The sequence below is a fragment of the Haliotis asinina genome, chromosome 6 (assembly GCF_037392515.1).
Source record: "Haliotis asinina isolate JCU_RB_2024 chromosome 6, JCU_Hal_asi_v2, whole genome shotgun sequence".
NCBI classification, from domain to species: domain Eukaryota; kingdom Metazoa; phylum Mollusca; class Gastropoda; order Lepetellida; family Haliotidae; genus Haliotis; species Haliotis asinina.
In genome coordinates, this window is record NC_090285.1 from 41,483,467 (window position 1) to 41,502,500 (window position 19,034).

General features: G+C 37.1%; 1 protein-coding gene across 1 annotated transcript in view; it reads right to left on the bottom strand.

The window, feature by feature from the left end:
- Nucleotides 1-19,034, bottom strand: part of LOC137286116 (E3 ubiquitin-protein ligase rnf213-alpha-like) — a 251,401-nt gene that overhangs the window by 19,918 nt on the left and 212,449 nt on the right. Inside the window, exons 65-79 of the mRNA XM_067817776.1 lie at nt 18,409-18,605; nt 16,769-16,868; nt 16,226-16,326; nt 15,399-15,584; nt 14,851-15,102; nt 14,090-14,228; nt 12,369-12,649; nt 11,114-11,219; nt 10,536-10,649; nt 10,163-10,252; nt 9,865-9,924; nt 7,972-8,169; nt 3,800-3,905; nt 3,194-3,228; nt 1,902-1,999 (exon numbers count right to left, since the gene is read on the bottom strand). Of these exons, the coding sequence (XP_067673877.1) occupies nt 1,902-1,999; nt 3,194-3,228; nt 3,800-3,905; nt 7,972-8,169; nt 9,865-9,924; nt 10,163-10,252; nt 10,536-10,649; nt 11,114-11,219; nt 12,369-12,649; nt 14,090-14,228; nt 14,851-15,102; nt 15,399-15,584; nt 16,226-16,326; nt 16,769-16,868; nt 18,409-18,605 (2,063 nt within the window). The remainder of the gene's footprint in view (nt 1-1,901; nt 2,000-3,193; nt 3,229-3,799; nt 3,906-7,971; nt 8,170-9,864; nt 9,925-10,162; nt 10,253-10,535; nt 10,650-11,113; nt 11,220-12,368; nt 12,650-14,089; nt 14,229-14,850; nt 15,103-15,398; nt 15,585-16,225; nt 16,327-16,768; nt 16,869-18,408; nt 18,606-19,034) is intronic.

The following is a 19,034-nucleotide window of genomic DNA, read 5'->3' on the forward strand; positions in this document are numbered from 1 at the left end:
TGAGTAGTCCCCTGCAGCACAGGGACTGCCCCGTGGGAGCAGCCTGCGGAATTAGTGGGGGGTCAGGACAGACCCCCACCATGCCCGGCGAAAAGGCTGCACAGATCCGCTCCTTCCCCTTGCCCTTGGCAGCGCGGCTCCTCTTCCTACTCCTACCCAGCGTCCGAAGCCAGCCGGCAGACTCAGGCGTGGGTTGCACCCTGGAAGAGGAACTCGCTACAGGCGAGAAACCCGCGGTTGCTCCAGCAAGGCGTTCGAGTTGTTAAAAGATGTCGAAACCTCTGCAGCCTCCCAAACGACTTGCTGAGCCCCCGGAAACGTCGCCCCCAGCCGAAACGGAAGGGCCAGCAAGGTCTGCTGTGTAGCTGCCGAGGACCAAGACATCGACAGCCACAGCTTGTGCATCCCCATGACTGCGCACATCACCATAGACGCCGCCGATCCCAAAGAATTGCGCGTCAGATGAGTCTGGACTTTGGACAATAGGCGGAGAAGAACTACATTCGGGGAAACGTCCCCAGAGTTCTTCCCCGTCTCCAGGGCCAACCTCTGTAATGAGGGTAGTATGCGGAGCTGCGTCTGTGAGGGTTGCCTAGGAGCAAACGCCTCACCCGGCAGGCGGAACTCAGTCGAGTCAGTGGCCTGTCGGGACTGTGGCTGAGGAGAAATGAAAGGCACCCTCAACCTCCCCGACATCCATCGCCTCAACAAACCAAGCCCGAAGCCGAGGTAGAGTCCTCCCGAAAGGAGGACCCACGCCCCAACCCATGTGGATGAGCGAGCAACAGAGGGGAGAGAAGAGCCTAAGGCGTGGAGCCAGCTGAACCCCGGTCCCGACATGCGGGAGGAAGCTCGGACAGAACCGAGTCCTCCGCTCTCATGGGGAGGGGTGATGCAGGGACCGGAACCCCAGGAATCCTCAACGGACCCTGCACCAAGACCATGAGAGGGACTGGAGCCCGCCACCCTCCTTTTCCGAGCCCGGGGGCAGAAACCCCAGCACAACTCGCAAGCTTCAGGGTCATGTCCCGCTTTCTCCAGACAAACAAAGGCACTTAGAGTGCCTGTCTTGTGGGGAATATTTGTCCTGCAAGACGTACATGCCGTAAACGCCTGTAAGCCAAATGTGCAAGGCATAAGCTAATGGTGAACACAACAGCATACATACGTATAAAACGTTATTTATCACGTACAAAACATTGAAAATTACGTAAACGCCCGCTACATGAACTAGTTGGTACAAGACACAATATTTCAACATGCGGGGATGCCAGTTTCCCGCCATGGGAAAGCAACACGAGCGTAACCCACAAGAAAGCTGCCATAATACAACTCTAGTCACAGACAAACAAGGTAACTCTTGGTTTTAAATAACGTTCTTTTTCTTTTTAACGAGCGATTCAACCATACATATAGTAGAGGAAGACTCCAGAGACATCTTCAAGCATGTAATGGCAACCTTGTAGATACTTTATCTTAACTTTCCAGCTTACACATCCGGACACAACAGTGACAGCAGAAGGAATGATGACACGGGCTTGGATGCTTACCTGGTTGCCTGCACATGTGCGGCAGAGGGGTGACTCCACGTGGTAAGGGGCCGTTTTTGTTGATTGTACAATATTTTATTAAAACATTCATACAACTGTTATGTGACATTTTCCATCAGCAGAAAATGCATATAAGTACCCCAAGGGAGATCTCTATGAAAAAGAATTATCACTCTTTGAGAATAGTCCAATAAACATTAACATCAATCACTGTGTCATAAAATCAGGGCAAGAAGGGGAAAGTTTGTCAGGACAAGTGACTTTCTTGAAGTCACTTGTCCTGTGGCAAGTCGCTTTTAAAAAATATTTTTAATCCCTGTCATTATTGAATTGTATATCTAAATTGCTTACCCTCCATGGCGTGTATTTCCTTCAAATGCTTCATGTCTTCTGCCTCCAATTTTCTTTCCACACTTATTGCATGTGCCTTCTGTGTAAGGTCGACCACACTGAAGACAGATAATGATTCGCTTGTAGAAAGAAAACATGGACATGACAGTGAAAGGTACATCTACATTTAAAGTAATTTTGAGGTAATTTTAAAATATAAAATCTGGGTCACTAATACAAACATTTATGCATGTAAGGATTTCACTGAATTGAAATGGCAGAGTTTTTTTTATGTTTTAAGCAAGTGACATCACACTGACTAATAGTGACTGCTTCAGCAATGAATTTCACATACTGGACTTCATTCTGAATTCATTTGGCTAACAGTCATTATTTCCTATCAGTCAAGTCCATACTTGGTCAAATGTATACTCTTCAGAAAAAAAGAAACTATACATAGGAAAATTTGAATTTTAGGAAAGTATTTAACACAAACCAATTCATGCTGAATCCCAACATATTGGGGAATTTTTGCTGACACAAAACGTTTGGAAAAAAGTGTTCAACAACAAAATAATGTTACACGCATCCCAGTTCAACATCACATCATTCTCTTCATCAGCATCAACAGTTAATCTTTGGAGCATGACAATGCTCGACCTCACATTGCACGTGTTTGACAGGACTTCCTCAGTCCTCGGTCAAAACAATGTTAAGGTGTTACCCTGGTGTTCTTAATCACCTGATTTGTCCCCCTTTGAACACCTATGCAATACTTTTGACTGATGCTAGTGCCAGTCTTATCTGTCACCTCAGGCACCGCAAGAACTACACACAGCACTTAAGCAAGTGTATCGAAACATTCCTCAAGACATATTCGGCATTTCCTTTCTTCTATGGGTCACCAGTGCTAAGCTGTTATAAATGCTCATGGATGATGATATTTTACTTTGCCCAAGTGGCATTGATAGCACTCTTTGGTGTTACTAAACACTTTCTGGATAATCATGTTTGGAAATTTGTAAAGTGATGATTTTATTGTAATTGAACAATGATGTCATATTTGAATCAGTTATGAGCACACAGTAGGGAAACACAAAAAGCAGTGGTTTCTTTTTTGGCTTGAAGAGCATATAATGGAAAGATATATACCTTACTAAATCATCAAACAACAATCACTATCTCATTCTAAACTGACTGTGTACTAATGTCAATGTAATCCAAAAATTATGACCTATTCATGGACAATTTACTTCTATTATCCACAACATAAATAAGGAAGTATTTAATTGTAAGTATGATGTATTCATTACCTCAGTAATTGCATATGGATGGCCATCAGGACAACCTGCAAGTAAACAAAACTGTGGATAGATAGTTGCCAAATAGACAACACTTCTACAACAGTTGGGTTTTAAATGTTTAATGTCCAGTTATATCTGTAACATTGTTACATTGGAGGCCTGTAAATAAATAAATAAATAAATAAATAAATAAATAAATAAATAAATAAATAAATAAATAAATAAATAAATAAATAAATAAATAAATAAATAAATAAATGTCATTATCAGATAATCCAGAGATTGATTTCAATATCAGCCTCTGCTTTCCATGCTAACACTGAACAACAGCATGCAGCTGGATGGCCAAGTCTAATTAAATACTTTACTGAGAATGCTCTTCTGAGACTTATCTAGAACTCCTCATAAGGTTAACAAACATCATTTTTACCAACAAAAAATCAAATAGTGCTTGTAAGTACTTTTATTGATGCTTGCTTATTTTGTGTACATGCACCTTGACTGCAGAACAATTTGCATGATTTACTCCATGACATCATCAGTTGATGTTTCTTGAAATCAAATTGTAACACTCCTCCAGTGAGAGGCTCAGACCCTCAGAAAAGCAATACTTACGAAAAAAGACAACTGTGCTTGAATCTCCTTTCGCTTTTAAGGATTCCATCATCACTTGCCTTATAGAATCAACATCATCCTGAGGCATTGTTGGGAGTAACATGTCCTATGAAAGACACTTGGGATAGACTTTTTATCTCAAAAATGAAGTTATATATATGTATTATTATGATTAGCATGACAAGAAATACAAATGAAATGGAAAATCATCATGTCTTGTGAGGCATAACTCTCAAATTTCACATATTCATTCACAAAGTATGTTATCTCATGTTCACCTGAAGTCATATGATGTATTTGTTTAATGGACACAATTCATGAACTAGCTAAAATGCATGTGTCTCATGAAAGTGTAATCTTTACATAAGTCCACTCAGATAAATATACAACCATTTTTCTGATCCTAATAATACAACTTCTCTACAGTCTTGTGGCGTAGTTCTTAAGCATCAAAAACATTTTTCATTTTAACTCATTAAGGCAGAGAGCCGCATATATGCGGCAAATTAATTAGCTTCTCACAGCGAGAGCCGCGTATTGGGGGTAATAAAAAGCACCTCTTATTCAGCGAGAGCCGCATATTGGGGGTTATGAAAAGCACCTCTCATTCAGCGAGAGCTGCGTATTGGTGGTTTTACATTTTATATTCGTACATTACCTTTCAATCAATTTAGCAGTAATGATCAAAGATTAGCCTTTCTTACGAGAGAGATTACTTTCTGTGTTAATCAGAAGAACTATTAATGTGTTTTGATAACAATTGCTTGCAATGTCAGGGCTTATACAGGCAAATGAACACATGTCTGCGAGAAAAGGGATTATGAGATGTTGTTACTGGAGGTACGTGTTTGTTACTCGTCATTGGGAGTGAATACTAAGATACTATGTTTGCAGATTGATTGAATTAACGGTGACAAGGTTACGAAACCTTCTTCTAAATTAAATCATTCATTCATTCATTGTAATAGTTCATATAATGAATCGTAGACATAAATAGCAATACTGTATTACACTCATGTTCGTGTAGATTTGAAATAAACCAAGTTACTAATTTAGACCTAATTCATTTGCGACTATTGATTTTAAAAGTTGACAATAATACATAATCGAATATGAAGTGATAACTCTTGCATCTACTCATAATATACATATATAGTACACATAAACCATACAAAGGTAACTGGGGTATTTTGTTCAAGCTGTTTCATGCTTATTTGAAATGTGATTTTTCAATGCAATTTACATAAGCATTGTGTAAGAAACATTTGCATTTGATCTCTGTAATTATCTTATCCTGTGTAATGAACACGTGTATCAGATCCATCGTCAATAAAAGGAGGATAATATATCAGTTACGGAATTGATGCGTATAATCATTCAATCAGACAACACTAAATATATGAACACCTCTTTCAACCTCAAAATAACAGCCTCTGGTCGAATGCATGTCCAGGTAAACTTGTCCTGTGACAAGTGTAAAACAAACTTATGCGCTGTTACATCATTGGACAACTTGGTTTGTGGAGTCACGCCCATTGCCAATCTTCTGAACCTCGTTTGCTTTCAAAACAAATATAAGTATGCCCATCTTCATAAATATTTGGGGAGATTCAACTACAAGTGTATACATCACAATAAATCAGTATCGTGTTACTTTTTTAAATTCTATGAGACATGTACTTGAATTATGATATTTATTCATAACAATGTGCAGATTATATTGAAATGTTCAGCAAGCCATTATGTGTGATGTACAAGTAGTGTACACAAAAAGTATACGCAAATAAATACTATCTCTACTCAATAGTTGGATTGGGTTATCTGGGGTAAAAATAATCGGATTGTAGCGCTTTGAGCGCTTCAAAGAAAAATAAACTTGTCAAAGTGCTTGTTAGTCCTATGTGTACATTTCAGGCATCCTTACGATTATGTATGTTCACGATACACAAAGTTTTTCATGATAGCTAGAGTTGATAAAGCCGAAATCTAGCATATCGATTGGTCAACGATCTAACCAATAGTCAATCTGTATCCAAGCTGTCTAGTGACCGAACGTACTCTTCAGAAATTTAGCCCACGCCCCATCACCTGTCATTTCCAATGTGACAGGTATCTCATGATACGATTGGTCATAGATAACAAATCAGGGACTATATTGAACAGTTAAGATACAAAACGTCCTATTCGGGAACTTTGATGACGCCCATCCCATGACCCTTTGTCTTATGTATGTGCAAGGAATAGCATTATACAATATGTATGCATGTATGTTTGTATATTTTCTGCATTAAATCTAGATGAACCAAAGCGGCAAACTGAATCTGTTATATGTAAGTCACAGACCAGCTTATTAGTACTTTCCTTAAAATATTCATTATACACTAGCAATGTGTCAGCAAAAACGCTTCTTTCATAGATTATTATGCATGTGCGTAAATTCGTCTTTACTGCCATTGACATAGATGTTTTGAACAATTTAATCTCTCACAATGATATGAGAGGGACATCATTTGGTTTAAGTATGTCTTACATACAATGAAACGGACTGGCAAACGTCGAGACATCAAATGCAGATGTTCAAGCTGTAATGTGTTTTTGTGCGTTGACTGTTTTGAGGCCTACCATAAAGACTTGTTCCAAGGATGATAACGCTTTATGCACTAGTTGTGTTGTACAAATGGTACCGTATACCATTCTTGTCAGTTGTTGGGCACAATGTGTGAAGCCCACGCGATACTGCTGGAATATAGCTAAAATCGCTGTAAAACTAAATTCACTCATTCTCTTCAATTGTTGCATTTCAGTTGTTATTCTTTTACATGTCCAAAATACTAAGACATGTGTGTTCACCATCTGAGAATGAATACACTCATCATAGTGTCAGTCTACTCCCATATGTCTTATGTGTTTCTTTCATACATCATTACAGTAACTGATGTTAATTTTGTTTACAATACACAAATTGTTGCATGATAGTTGATACAGCCGAAACACAACATAGCCATTGGTCAACGATAAAGCCAATAATCAATCTCTACCATATCACTTTGAGTGTCCAAACGTGCTCTTCAGAAATTTAGGCCACGCCCCATCACCTTGCCCTTCCTATGTGACAGGTTCTCACGATACGATTGGTCAAAGTATCAGTCAATATAATGAGTAACTGAGATATAATGCGTTACATTTGGGATATTTTATCCCTTCACATGACAGGAAGCTTTGTTTAGCATCGAGTAATGATAAATGCATCATGCAGTATGTATGTGTATGAATGGTGATGTATGTTTGCAGCGTTAAGCTAAGATGAACAAAGTGACAAACTATAAATCTCTATATGTTCCATGTTACTTACACACCTATTGATACTTTCCTTGAAATAGTCTAGACGATTATAATACAAGCCCCCCTATTTTTAAACTCTATTATAAATAATATATTATAATTCCGTCAATATGATGAGAGAGACAGGAGGAATTTGTATATTTGTTCATCTCGTACGTACAAAGACCGCGTATGTGTTGATAAAAATACAGCACACACTGGCAAAGGGGTATGAGAGACACAGGTAATAAATTACATGAAATGCTGTAATATATGTATTCACATCGGCCTCTTTCCCATTTACATCTTTACGACACAATTAAATAATCAGTACTTGTTTGTGTGACTAGACAGTTTCCTGTCATATCCGAGACCTGCCAGGGAAATCAGGCATGATTAGCACTAATTAGCCTCGTCGCAGCAATCAGGCAGTCAGCGAGGGGTGCCAGGTGTTGGGCTTAATGAGTTAAAAGGTACTACGAAAGTGTAATCCCAATATAACAGATGTTGCATTTTCTACTTTGATGATCATCATTCATGTTGGTGATGATACAAATTTAGCCAAAGACATCAATGCCAGCGGACAACCATTCCCATTTATACAATTAAACCGAATGTCACCATATTTTGAGTAAATACCATGGTAATCACTGTATATAACCTATGACAGACATTGTGACTGACTAGATTAACCCAACTGAATATGCCAAGACAGAAACATTTAAATAATCATTACAACAGTACACATACACTTTTTCATGGACTCAATGACACTTGAAACAGCCCCCCTAGTCAAAGATGCATTTAATCCTGCATGTTTCTCAAGTAACAAAATATTAATTTTTACTGACTTTCATGTCTTCTGGGTGCAGTATGAGATCAGACAGTGGTTTCAGGAAGCCTGGCTTGTTGTTGAACTGTGTCAGGACAAGATATGTGTGCAGCAGCAGGCATATCAGACTCTGATCTCTGACTCCCTGCCCTTCTGTGACATTCAGGGGGGAGCCAGGTCCACCAAACTCATTCTTCAGCAGACTCTGTGCAAGTTCCTAAGAGGTATACCAAAAAACTTGTCATACATTATCAAACTAGATACTTACAAATTGGAACATCAACAATGGCAAAACATAAAAAAATTAATCTTTTCTGTAGCTCTTGTGTGCATTTTGTGCTGGTAACATAATTTTAAACATTAAAAAAATTAATAATATTGTGATCTCAGATTCAGTTGAAAGGTCCATCCTCAGTACTTCTTCAATCCCTGAATCTTCACATCAAAATGTCAAGACCACAAACCCTTACATCTGCATACAGCATTACAGAGTTTTCAGATAGATAGTGATTCTTGTAGGTATAGAACATGGTTACTGTTGGATGACACGTGTACATACCAACTATGACCTAATTCCATTACAGTCCATACACATGGAGATCTCGGTTAGAATTGTTTTTCAATAGCCCATCCTTGTCATAAGAGATGACTTATGGGATCAGGGGGATCTGGCTCACTGACAAGGCTGACATATGTCATCATATCCCAGTTGTGTAGATCAGAGCTCAAATATTTGCAGAGGATATTGCTGCCATATTGCTGGAATATTGCTGAGTGCTACATAAAATTTAGCTTGCTCACACATTATTGCAAAATCACGGGATAAAATGACTGTGGTATCTCCATTTGCAGACCTTGTAATTTTAGAATATCTATTAAGGCTATTCCAACAAAATATTTGTTTCATGTAATACTGGCAAGGAATGATTTTACCATACCACCTACATAATCTGCATGTAAATGAAAAAGAAATAAAATCCTTTCCATAATCATCTGCTCAATACATCTCATCCTACTGTATCATAAGCATTTGTTCCTCATTTACTAGAAAATAGTGATGATACTAGGTATTTGCAAACAGGAATTTTCTAGCAATAACAAAATATAAAGGTCCCATTGTTCATTATTCTAACAATACTACCTCTATTACATGAGGTAAATATGAACTATTATCTAGCCTCATGTAAGAATGTCGAGTAATGATTGGTCCACGTGACTCTGATAAAATACCATGTACATCCATCACGATCCGCGAGTGGGAGTATAAAAGTCGTGTACTCCCGCTATGAAAGTCATATCACGTGACAACGCAAAGTGAGAAAAGTGTGCATCTACAAACCTTTAGTAATGTGCGGTGCATTGAGGCCAAACAGTGGCATCTCATGTATATAAACACAAGTCGATTCGATGCGTGTTGTTTTGTTTTGATTTAGTGAAAACATTCAGCTAGATAAATGCGTTATCACATCGTGTCGAGGGAAGTATGGGGAATACAACCTTACTCGCGATTGATAAAACCCTGTATTTCCCTCGACACGATGTGATAACTTATAATATAATATAAATATAATAGGTGTATCATAAGACAGCCTTCTCCCACATATGCTGATCACATATTTCCTAAATATATGACTCTTGCTCAGAAGTTGTTCATGGTTACAACATTCAAGGCCTCGGTAAAGCTTTCAAACACGTTTTTTGGTAGACATGTACACAGCTAAATGTGATGCATTGTAAACAAAACTTGATGCATGTTTCCAAATATTTTTGTGTGAACAACTGAGTAGCCTTTGCATTTGTTTATGACTTGTGGGAAAGGACATGCTACAATTTTTACAAACACCTGGTACTGTCACTATTTCATAAACACATGCTCATGATACAGTCAGAATTGCACAATGTAAGAACTTACTTTTTGCGTAACTTCCTTTCCATTCTGAACAAACTGTGCAATCATTTCCAGAGATGATTTCTGAAAAAGAGGTAATATCCCTGTTTATCAGGTGTAAACTAACCTATTGGAGTCATCTTTAGAATCAGTTACGTGTACTAAAACATATGTAAACATGGCTATTTCCTTCATATAAATCCCTTTGAATTGTTTATAGAATTATTATTAATAAACATTATAAACAAAACTTACTTTCTGCACAACTATTGTTAAAATGTATACCTGTTGAAAGCATGATAATCACTAATCTGTGACATACCAACATCTGTTGATCCCTTTCAGTCTGAGGTTTGATATTTGACATGGTCACTTCTCTGTGTATAGCTAGGAGAAACAGCATCTCTTTCTTCTGAAATTATTGAATTATCATAAATATTTCGAAGAACATATACACAATATGCAAAGACAATGTCTTTGCTGGCGGTTCTGTGTGGGAGAAAGGGTAAAAGCTCCTGCCAGTAATCATGTATCACTAACTGAAACAAAGATACAAACATCAATGCTTTAATTACACTTTTCACAGATATCCTATTCCTTTCATCTGTCACATTATCAACCATAGCATAAAAAAATTTCCTGGTGGTTCTGACATTTCAAGTTGATCTAGCACAGTCATCACTATGTCATCTTACTTTGACCAGTTGTTCCAGGTGCTTGATGTCTTCACCAAGGAGAGTCTTTGCCAAAGTTTCTCTTACTTGTTGGTACTCAAGGCAGACAATATATCGATCTGGACATTCACTGACCTAATGAAAAGATTAAAGATGTCACTGTGTTTTATTAGGTAGAGACTGGTGACTGGTGTTACTTTGAGATGAACACCTAGAGGTTAGAGAAGCAGTCATCCCATGGTTAGACTTGAACCAAGGGTGTCCTGAATTGAAACTATATGCCTTGCAAACATGACCAAGGAGGTGAGCAAGCCTACAAAGTATGTATATCATCTGAACCATGGACTTTCTGAATAAAGTTGAACACCTTGTCCGTATAACTAAGAGGTTAGCAATATGATAGTAATTATTTCATCTTTCAGATGCCCTACTACTCAAGCAGTCTGAAATTACAGGTGCAACCTGGTAAAAGTATTATTCTTGACTCAGTTTGACAAGTTTTTAATTGTCTATTAAATATGTCTAGATTAGTGCATTTACAAAAAAACTATGAATAATAATAACAAATTACTATTTTTAAAGTAAACTTAAGAAGTCACCTTATCAGTAACATCCAGAGCCAACCATGGCACTTTGCCAGTATCACAGATAGCTTGGTAGCTGTCGGTCCCAAACTCCCGACATATCTGTTTCACCAAGAACTTCCTGTGAAAAATACAACCACCTTCATCACCATAGTTCACCTGGATATGTTGACATATTTCATATTTTCTTGCGTTTTTCTACATTCATTCAACACTTCTTTAAAGATCAAGGTAAATTTACACAGTGGATCAAACACAGGCAATAGTCAATACAGTTTGTAATGCGTAACATACTTTCATATTTTTAATGCATACTTTTGACCTTGAGATGCAGCTTTCAAAAGGTGAAGAAAGATTGTCTGAATGTATATATCTTGTGATTGGATACTGAACATGTCCCCCAGCTAAAGAGAATTAAATGCACTCTCATGGTATTATGGCTTCACTTGCTATTGGCAAGGACATCAATGGTCATAATAAAATAAAGGTCAATTTATAAAATATGACAAAACTGTAAACTACACATGAACCAAATTTCAAGTTTTGCGTTTATCTTACTGAATTCTGATTGGGATACCTCAAAGATTATTACACAAACCACCACCAATCTACTGCTGTTGTCTCCATGGAACAAATCTTAGCTCCTGGAAATTAATCCATTTGCCATAAATGCCTGAATTTGATTGATAATTTGTTATATGACTGATATATGAGTTACAGTAGTTCAGTGATGTGCAAGTAAACATTAACAGGATTATAACAAAACATTTCATGCATGATATCTCTACCATTCATTTGAAGGACATTAGTAACAAATCAACTTGCTGCAGTTGTAAAATCTTAGCAAACAAAGTTATTCCCTTGTAACAATCTCATGGCAAAATCCTGTCCTGGTAAACCTTGCCTTCAATTCTAACAAAATTTATTTCTGATAAATATTTGGCCAGTTTTTGATAGTGAATTCCAAAACTAAATTTACCTGATATCCACTCATATTCCTTCAATTTCAATCTGCTTTCTCTCTAAATCAAATTCAGTTTACAAAAATTGACAGTCTAATGTTTTAGTGTTATTGATGTCAGACAACGTGAAATCCCTAAAGAAATGACACTACCTGTATATGTGTGTGTAAAAATCAACAGCTTTGTGGCCACAGGAAGTTTAAAATTACAGTCTGTCATGCTTACAATTGTTTGAAAACTTGATTCAGTTTTAATTTTAATATATTATTAATACGTTATATTCGTCCTGGGCATTGGAAATTACTTACTTTGGCCATTCAGCATTTTTAACTGTCACAATTCCTTCAGTGTGACCCAAGAGCTCTCTGAAATAGTCAGTTGACATTTTCTCAGTCTCATCAATAAATACAGCATGCAGGTATTTGGCTGTTACTGAAAGGCCATATCTACACATGGCTATGGTGAACATCTTTCTCAAGTCCAAATCCATGTATAGGATAAAGCGTCGCCCATCTGACAGTTTGTGGCCTGCAGCCTGCATTTCTTCTGATGAGGTCCTAGTCTGTGATCCATGTTCATAGTATAAGTCCTGCGAAAAGAGACATTCAAATCTAAACAAGAGTCATCAGAAGATGACATATCCCACCCCACTCCACCCCACCCCACCCCACCCCACCCCACCCAACATATTTGAAAGGACAAATCATCTGACAGTTACTTAATGTTTTTGTAGACTAAGTCTGAATTGCTTCCATGGAATTCATGTAAAATATAAACGCCATATATCTGTAAACATCAAAGGGCACCACTTCAAGATCTGTTTCATATATATATATAAATAAGAAATCACAAAAACCTGTCAGTAGCAAAAGGCACCACTTTACGGTCTGCCACACATCTCTACCAAGTTTTGCAAAAAATATTGAATGGTTTTTGAGTTCTGCTCCGGAAATGAAGCCCATCACTCCATTTGGAGACTAAGTCCGAAACGTCTTTATGGAAACCAAGAAAATAATAAGTCATATAAACCTGTAAAGAGCAAAAGGCACCACTTTGGGATCTGCCACACATATCTACCAACTATTGCTGACAGATATTACAAAGTCTTTTTTTTAGTTCTGCTCCGGAAACGATTCCCACCTCACCATTAGACTGACACCAAAATGTTCCATGGAAAAACAAAAAAAAATATAAATGCCCAAAATCTGTAAATAGCAAAAGGCACAACTATAGGCTGAGATTACTATATCTATCAAGTTTGGACTAAAAATATTGAACGGTTCCTGAGTTATGCTCCGGAAACAAAATGATTACGGACAGACGGACAGACAGATGAGTTGTCGACTAAATCAAAGAGAAGCAATGAACCCATCACAAAAGAATATCTTGACTTCAATACAAGGTGCATGATTTCACACATGTAACAGTGGCAATTAAATGACAGATTCTGTATTATTTATCCATCACTTCATTCATTTCAATGGTATCCTCAGCCAAAATTGCATTTTGCCCAAACTGAACAGCATAACATTGTATTTTTAGCAGGAATGACTATCAGTTGACATATATGGCTTCTTCATTGCAGCTGCCATGCGGCTTTCTTGAAAATCAGGTTTAAACATCTTAAAGCAAACATGATATCCTTACTAGTAGTAGTAGTGTATGTTTACAAAGCAAGGAAGAGCATTTTACTGATGTGAATGGTATGGTCAAAGTGCAAAGGTTCACACTTACACTAGGATGGGCCACTACTATGCATACACCAAAGATACAATAAGCTAAGAAATTACAATAGTAAGTATCAGTTCTCAGTAACAAAGGTCACTTAGGAGATAAACATAGTGTGTTCGAAAATCAGACACCTGTTTTACAGAATTGATGGCGAGTAAATTTCATTTGGAACCAAACAAATATACATAAGTTTGTTATTATATACACAAACATGCATGGCTAATCATACATATGCCAATTTCTACCCTTGGCCCCATTACACCTGTAAGACCTACTTAAACCTATTTTCAAAGATTACCTCAAAGCATTGTATGACAAGCAAGCTGAACTGAACAATCTCCTCTAATGTTTCAAGGGGCATCTCTTCTTTTCCTTGTTGGCATATGGCTTTCGCATCATGAAAGAAGTTCTGGAGATAGTTCTGCACCAGTTCCTCACTGAAGAAAAAGATAATAAATGTTGTCTACAATATGCTGATAAAACCAAGCAAATGTAACATTCTTAGTAAATTCCAAAGGTCAGTGAATCTCCGATCTCAATTAGCAGATTCTAAAAGGAAGAAACGTGAATGGATCTCTCAAAATCAGTAATGATTTCACTAAAGAACATCCAGCTCTATCAATAGCACCAGTGAATATATAAGAGTTTCTCTGTTGCACTAACTAATTCACATGCCAAGTGATATAAACAACTGAGTCTGGACAAGACAATTCACTGATCATTGTTGTGAGCGATGACGAACGTTCTTTGGGAAGAATGCATAATTGTCTCCCCCCCAAAAAATATGACAAAACCCTTTCCACCAGGCACACTTAATGATGTCTATCATAAAGAAACCTTGAAAAGCTAAGACGTAAACAATATGGGACTTTCCATGGAATCTGGATAATAAGAACAGGCTTGAATGCACTCCAGCAAAAGGGAAATATAGGCCTCGTACACTGAAGGACTGAGTATAATTCTAACAACAGTTTTTCATTGATTTCTAACTCTGTTGACTACATGAGGCAAAGATAGTCATTTGGACAAAATAAATTTACCTGATCATGATAAATCTACCTTTTGTGTATGAGAAGCTTAAGAAGAAAGGATCTGACCACAGGTGTAGGATCAATCATGTCATCAAACACAGACATCTCTTTTGTGTGTAACCTTCCAGACTGACTATATCTGCGTGTGATGTAGCTGAAGATCCTCTCTATAACAGCACTCTCTGGAGTCTCAGTTCCACCAAAGCACAGCTTGGACACCACAGACATGAGAAAGCTGTTGCAGCACTTCAGATACTCTTGGTATTCTGTAAACATTTCCCTGCAAAATTCCAATGTTATGATTATAAAATCAATGTTTGCTACGTTTAAAAATTATAGAACACACTTGGTAACGGTTTGGAGACAAACTTATGGTACTTGAGAACAAAGTTGTTACAAATACAGACTATAAAGATTACTTAATTCTTTTTCAAATATGTTCAAAAAAAGGATATTGTGTCCATGTTACTGTTCGCTCATGGATCAGGAATTCTTATTTACAACAAAAACAAGTTACATTATGGTGTTCTTAATGGAATGTGTCATTACTACCTTGGCTTCAGGAAGATCACTTACACTTGTTGTGAAGGTCCACTGCCTGGTGTGAAAGTTTCTGGGAAAGCCGTATGACACTTGGGACAAATCAGATCCCTAGTAACTTGGGATTCATTGAAGCATCGGAGGCAGATCTTATCCTTGCAGGGAAGCTCTACTGGTGGGGCTTCAAACTCGGTTTCACAATGACTGCAAGAACCTACTTTTCTAAAAACATCATTGAAACATATCTGTGTAAATGTCTATAAACTATGTAACCATCTATCAAGCTTATATAGACATTAAAGATCTGTAAGTGACTTCAAAATGTTTGAAAAGGCACACTTGCACTTGTCATCACAAGAATTGATGGAGCTCTCCATGGTGAGTAGTTCAATATTTTGAAGATACAATAGTTACATAATATAACAATACCATCTGTCATGATGAAGATTTTGAAAATCATGACCTATAAAGTTGTGTTTTGATTGAGACGTCATGTAAAATATGTGATTTTTAATGAGACTCAATCTCAATATGAAGGTTCATAGGAGATATTCTTTAATATTTTTCATAACAACAAATATGATACTTATGATTTGTGCTTGAGCACCCAAAGTACATTACCTGGAGATGCAAAATTATCCATTCAAATTAGGGATGATAATACATCAAATGACTTTAACACAGATTAGTAACCTAATGGAAACATTACCATCAATAAGAATGAATTTGTGATTACCTGGAGTTACCAAACATGTAGAAACAGAAACTTAGATTCCTGCTGATGGTGGCTGAATGCCACATGGGAGCTTCAGCGGATCCTAGGATACTTAGAAAAAATGTTGTGATTTAAAAAACAAGCTTACCCAGAGAGTTTTTTGACCACATTTTTGTTAACACTCTTCAGGAACAGCTCAATCTTTTTAAGAGACTCCATTTTCTTAAGGTCTGCATTTTCAGTAAGCATCTGAAATGAATAACATTGTCTAAGTTTGTCCTGCAGGTCAACAGAGAGACTAATTAGTGGTGATATATGAAGTAGTCTCAACACTAGAAACTTTCAAAATTAAATTGAAAACTTTTTTGTTCCAAAGCCTATTTCTAAAATTAATCCTATCTTGTCATCAATTTCAGTGTAAATTTATTTTACTATTTTATCTTTGTATGCACTGTATGTATACTAAGGACATAAACATACTTTGTTTAAAACTCAGAGATATATAACGAAATACAAAACATACAAACATCAAAAGACACCAGTTTAACATACAAATACAATATGTCATAATGAAATATTTAACAGTTTCTGAAAATGACATGAGGTGGTAAGATGAAGGATGGATGGATAGCTCCATTCGACTTGATGGTAGGGAATTGAAATACCTCTGTTCATCCAGGAAGATACTTACTGTCCACAGTGGCATGCATCTAGATTCCAGTTGAACTTTCTTGTTGCTTGAGAAACTCTCCAAGAACAGTTTGATCACCATTACCCGCATCCATCCACATCTAAAATGACAAAATGTTTTTTAATTTCCGTTTTCACTGAGTGAGAATTGTTCTTTTTTTTTCAGGCGAAGAAAACAGCACTGAGCAAAATTAAACCAGCTTTCAAAATAACTGCCAGCTCTGAGACCCAGCGCCGGTTGTTATTGTATTGCACAGACAGTTTAAAATATGTGCATGTAATATGTAAATTATTGGTCAATTATTTTTCAACTGGAATGTTTCCCCTTTTTTCAATATTAACGTTTGGGAATCACCCACGATCCATCATGTTACTATAACTTGCACTTTGCCATAGGAATGTTAACACCAGTCTAACAAATACAACTGCTCTGTGTGCCATAGGCTTTGCTTAATTTTGTAGAAACAGTGTGAAACTATGTACAGTGTAGTCTATTTTGTTTCTATTGGTTTGACTTTAACCAAATGGGCCTACAGATTTCATTCAGGGCCTGTAGATTTTAAAGCCTGCACATAGCAGCAGGCCCTCATGGCCAGCTGGTAAATTAAAGTATTGCAAACACTGCCTATAAAGTCAAAAGACCTTCAGAGGCCAAGTAACACAAGTGTTGCAAGTTTTTTACATTTATTAGCTGTTTAATGCTGCTTGTTATGACATTAAATCTATCAAAAAGCTTTAGCTCTCTAGACGTTTGTTCCAAGAAAGAAACATTTGTTCCAAGAAAGAAAATTCTAAAACAGTTACAATGTTCATTTTTCAGCAGGAATGAGGTCTAGGATGCAAGTTCACACAATCTTAAATCCCAAAGACACATGATGTTAAAAATAATGTCAAAAGGTCCCTTTTTAAGAAATTGTCAGAAGTCTTACTATGGTGCTAGACAGGCCCATATACTTCCAGAACTTTCCTTTTGAGACAAGACTATACATAAACATACACTTGGTCCAAATGAGGTACTGGTAAAATAGATGGTAAAATAATCTCATATTGATGTTATTGCTTTTTCGGAGCATATTAAGAAGAAAAAGTAAAGGTATCAATGCATTTCACAGATGCCAAACCTTCAACTCAATATAAATATACACAAGAATCTGTACTTTACTGACCTGTGAAATTGGTCTTTGGCAAACCCATGTTTGCCACTACAGGCAACTATACTTACCACTAAAGACATTGACTATACTTGCCACTAAAGGTATTGACTATACTTGCCACTAAAGGCAACTATGCTTGTTGTAAGAAGCGACTAATGGGATCCACTGGTCAGGTTTGCTGACGTGGTTGACACAGATTGATGCTCATACTGTTGATCACAAGATTGTCTGGTCTAGACTCAGTATTTACAGACTGCTGTCAAACAGCTTGAATATTGCTGAGTGCGGCGTAAAACTCAACACTCATTCATGAACTAAATATACAGGTATCTGTTGATTCCAGACCAGCAGCATTACAAAATAAAATAAAATAAATATAAAAAAATAAGGACCAATTATAATTCTTGAAACATAGCAATGATACTAGCAGTAAATATAGTACTTTGGCAATGATTTAAGAGCACTCTTTCCACTTTGATAATGATACCTGACTTGATCCATGGCCCTGAGACACACAAGTCCATGTGCTAGCTGCGTATCTGTAGTATTGAGGATTCTACCAATCACAGGCAGATATGTTTTGACTCGATCCATCCAAGCAACTCGACCTGTGACAGTGTTAAGCTCCTCCTTACTCGGTTCCAACTGCTCCATGAGAATGACAATACTCAGAACATCCAAAGTCTGAAGAACAAAAAGAATTAAACTTGCAAGAATCAAGCAGTACCCAAAGAAGAAGCAAGCATTACACTGATGAATTGATAATACACACTACCCATCAAACGGTCAGTGTAACGTGTACTGATGTATTTCAAAATAAATCCATCACATTAAACAAAATATTGTCATGAGTTCAGTAAATGAGGAAAATCAGTGAAAATTGGCAAAGTTTTAACAAAACTTTACCCAAACACAGCTGTTCACATGCATAATATGTGCACATGCTTTTTAGAAACTTGATGCATGATCCTCATAAGATATGTCTGGTTTAATGTCAACAAATACCAAAGACACAGATCAAAATATTTACGAGGGGGATGTCAAAAAGTAGTGAGCCTTACTATAATCTTGATGTCCAATGTTTGCAAAGTTTCCAATTTCATAAGAAGGGAT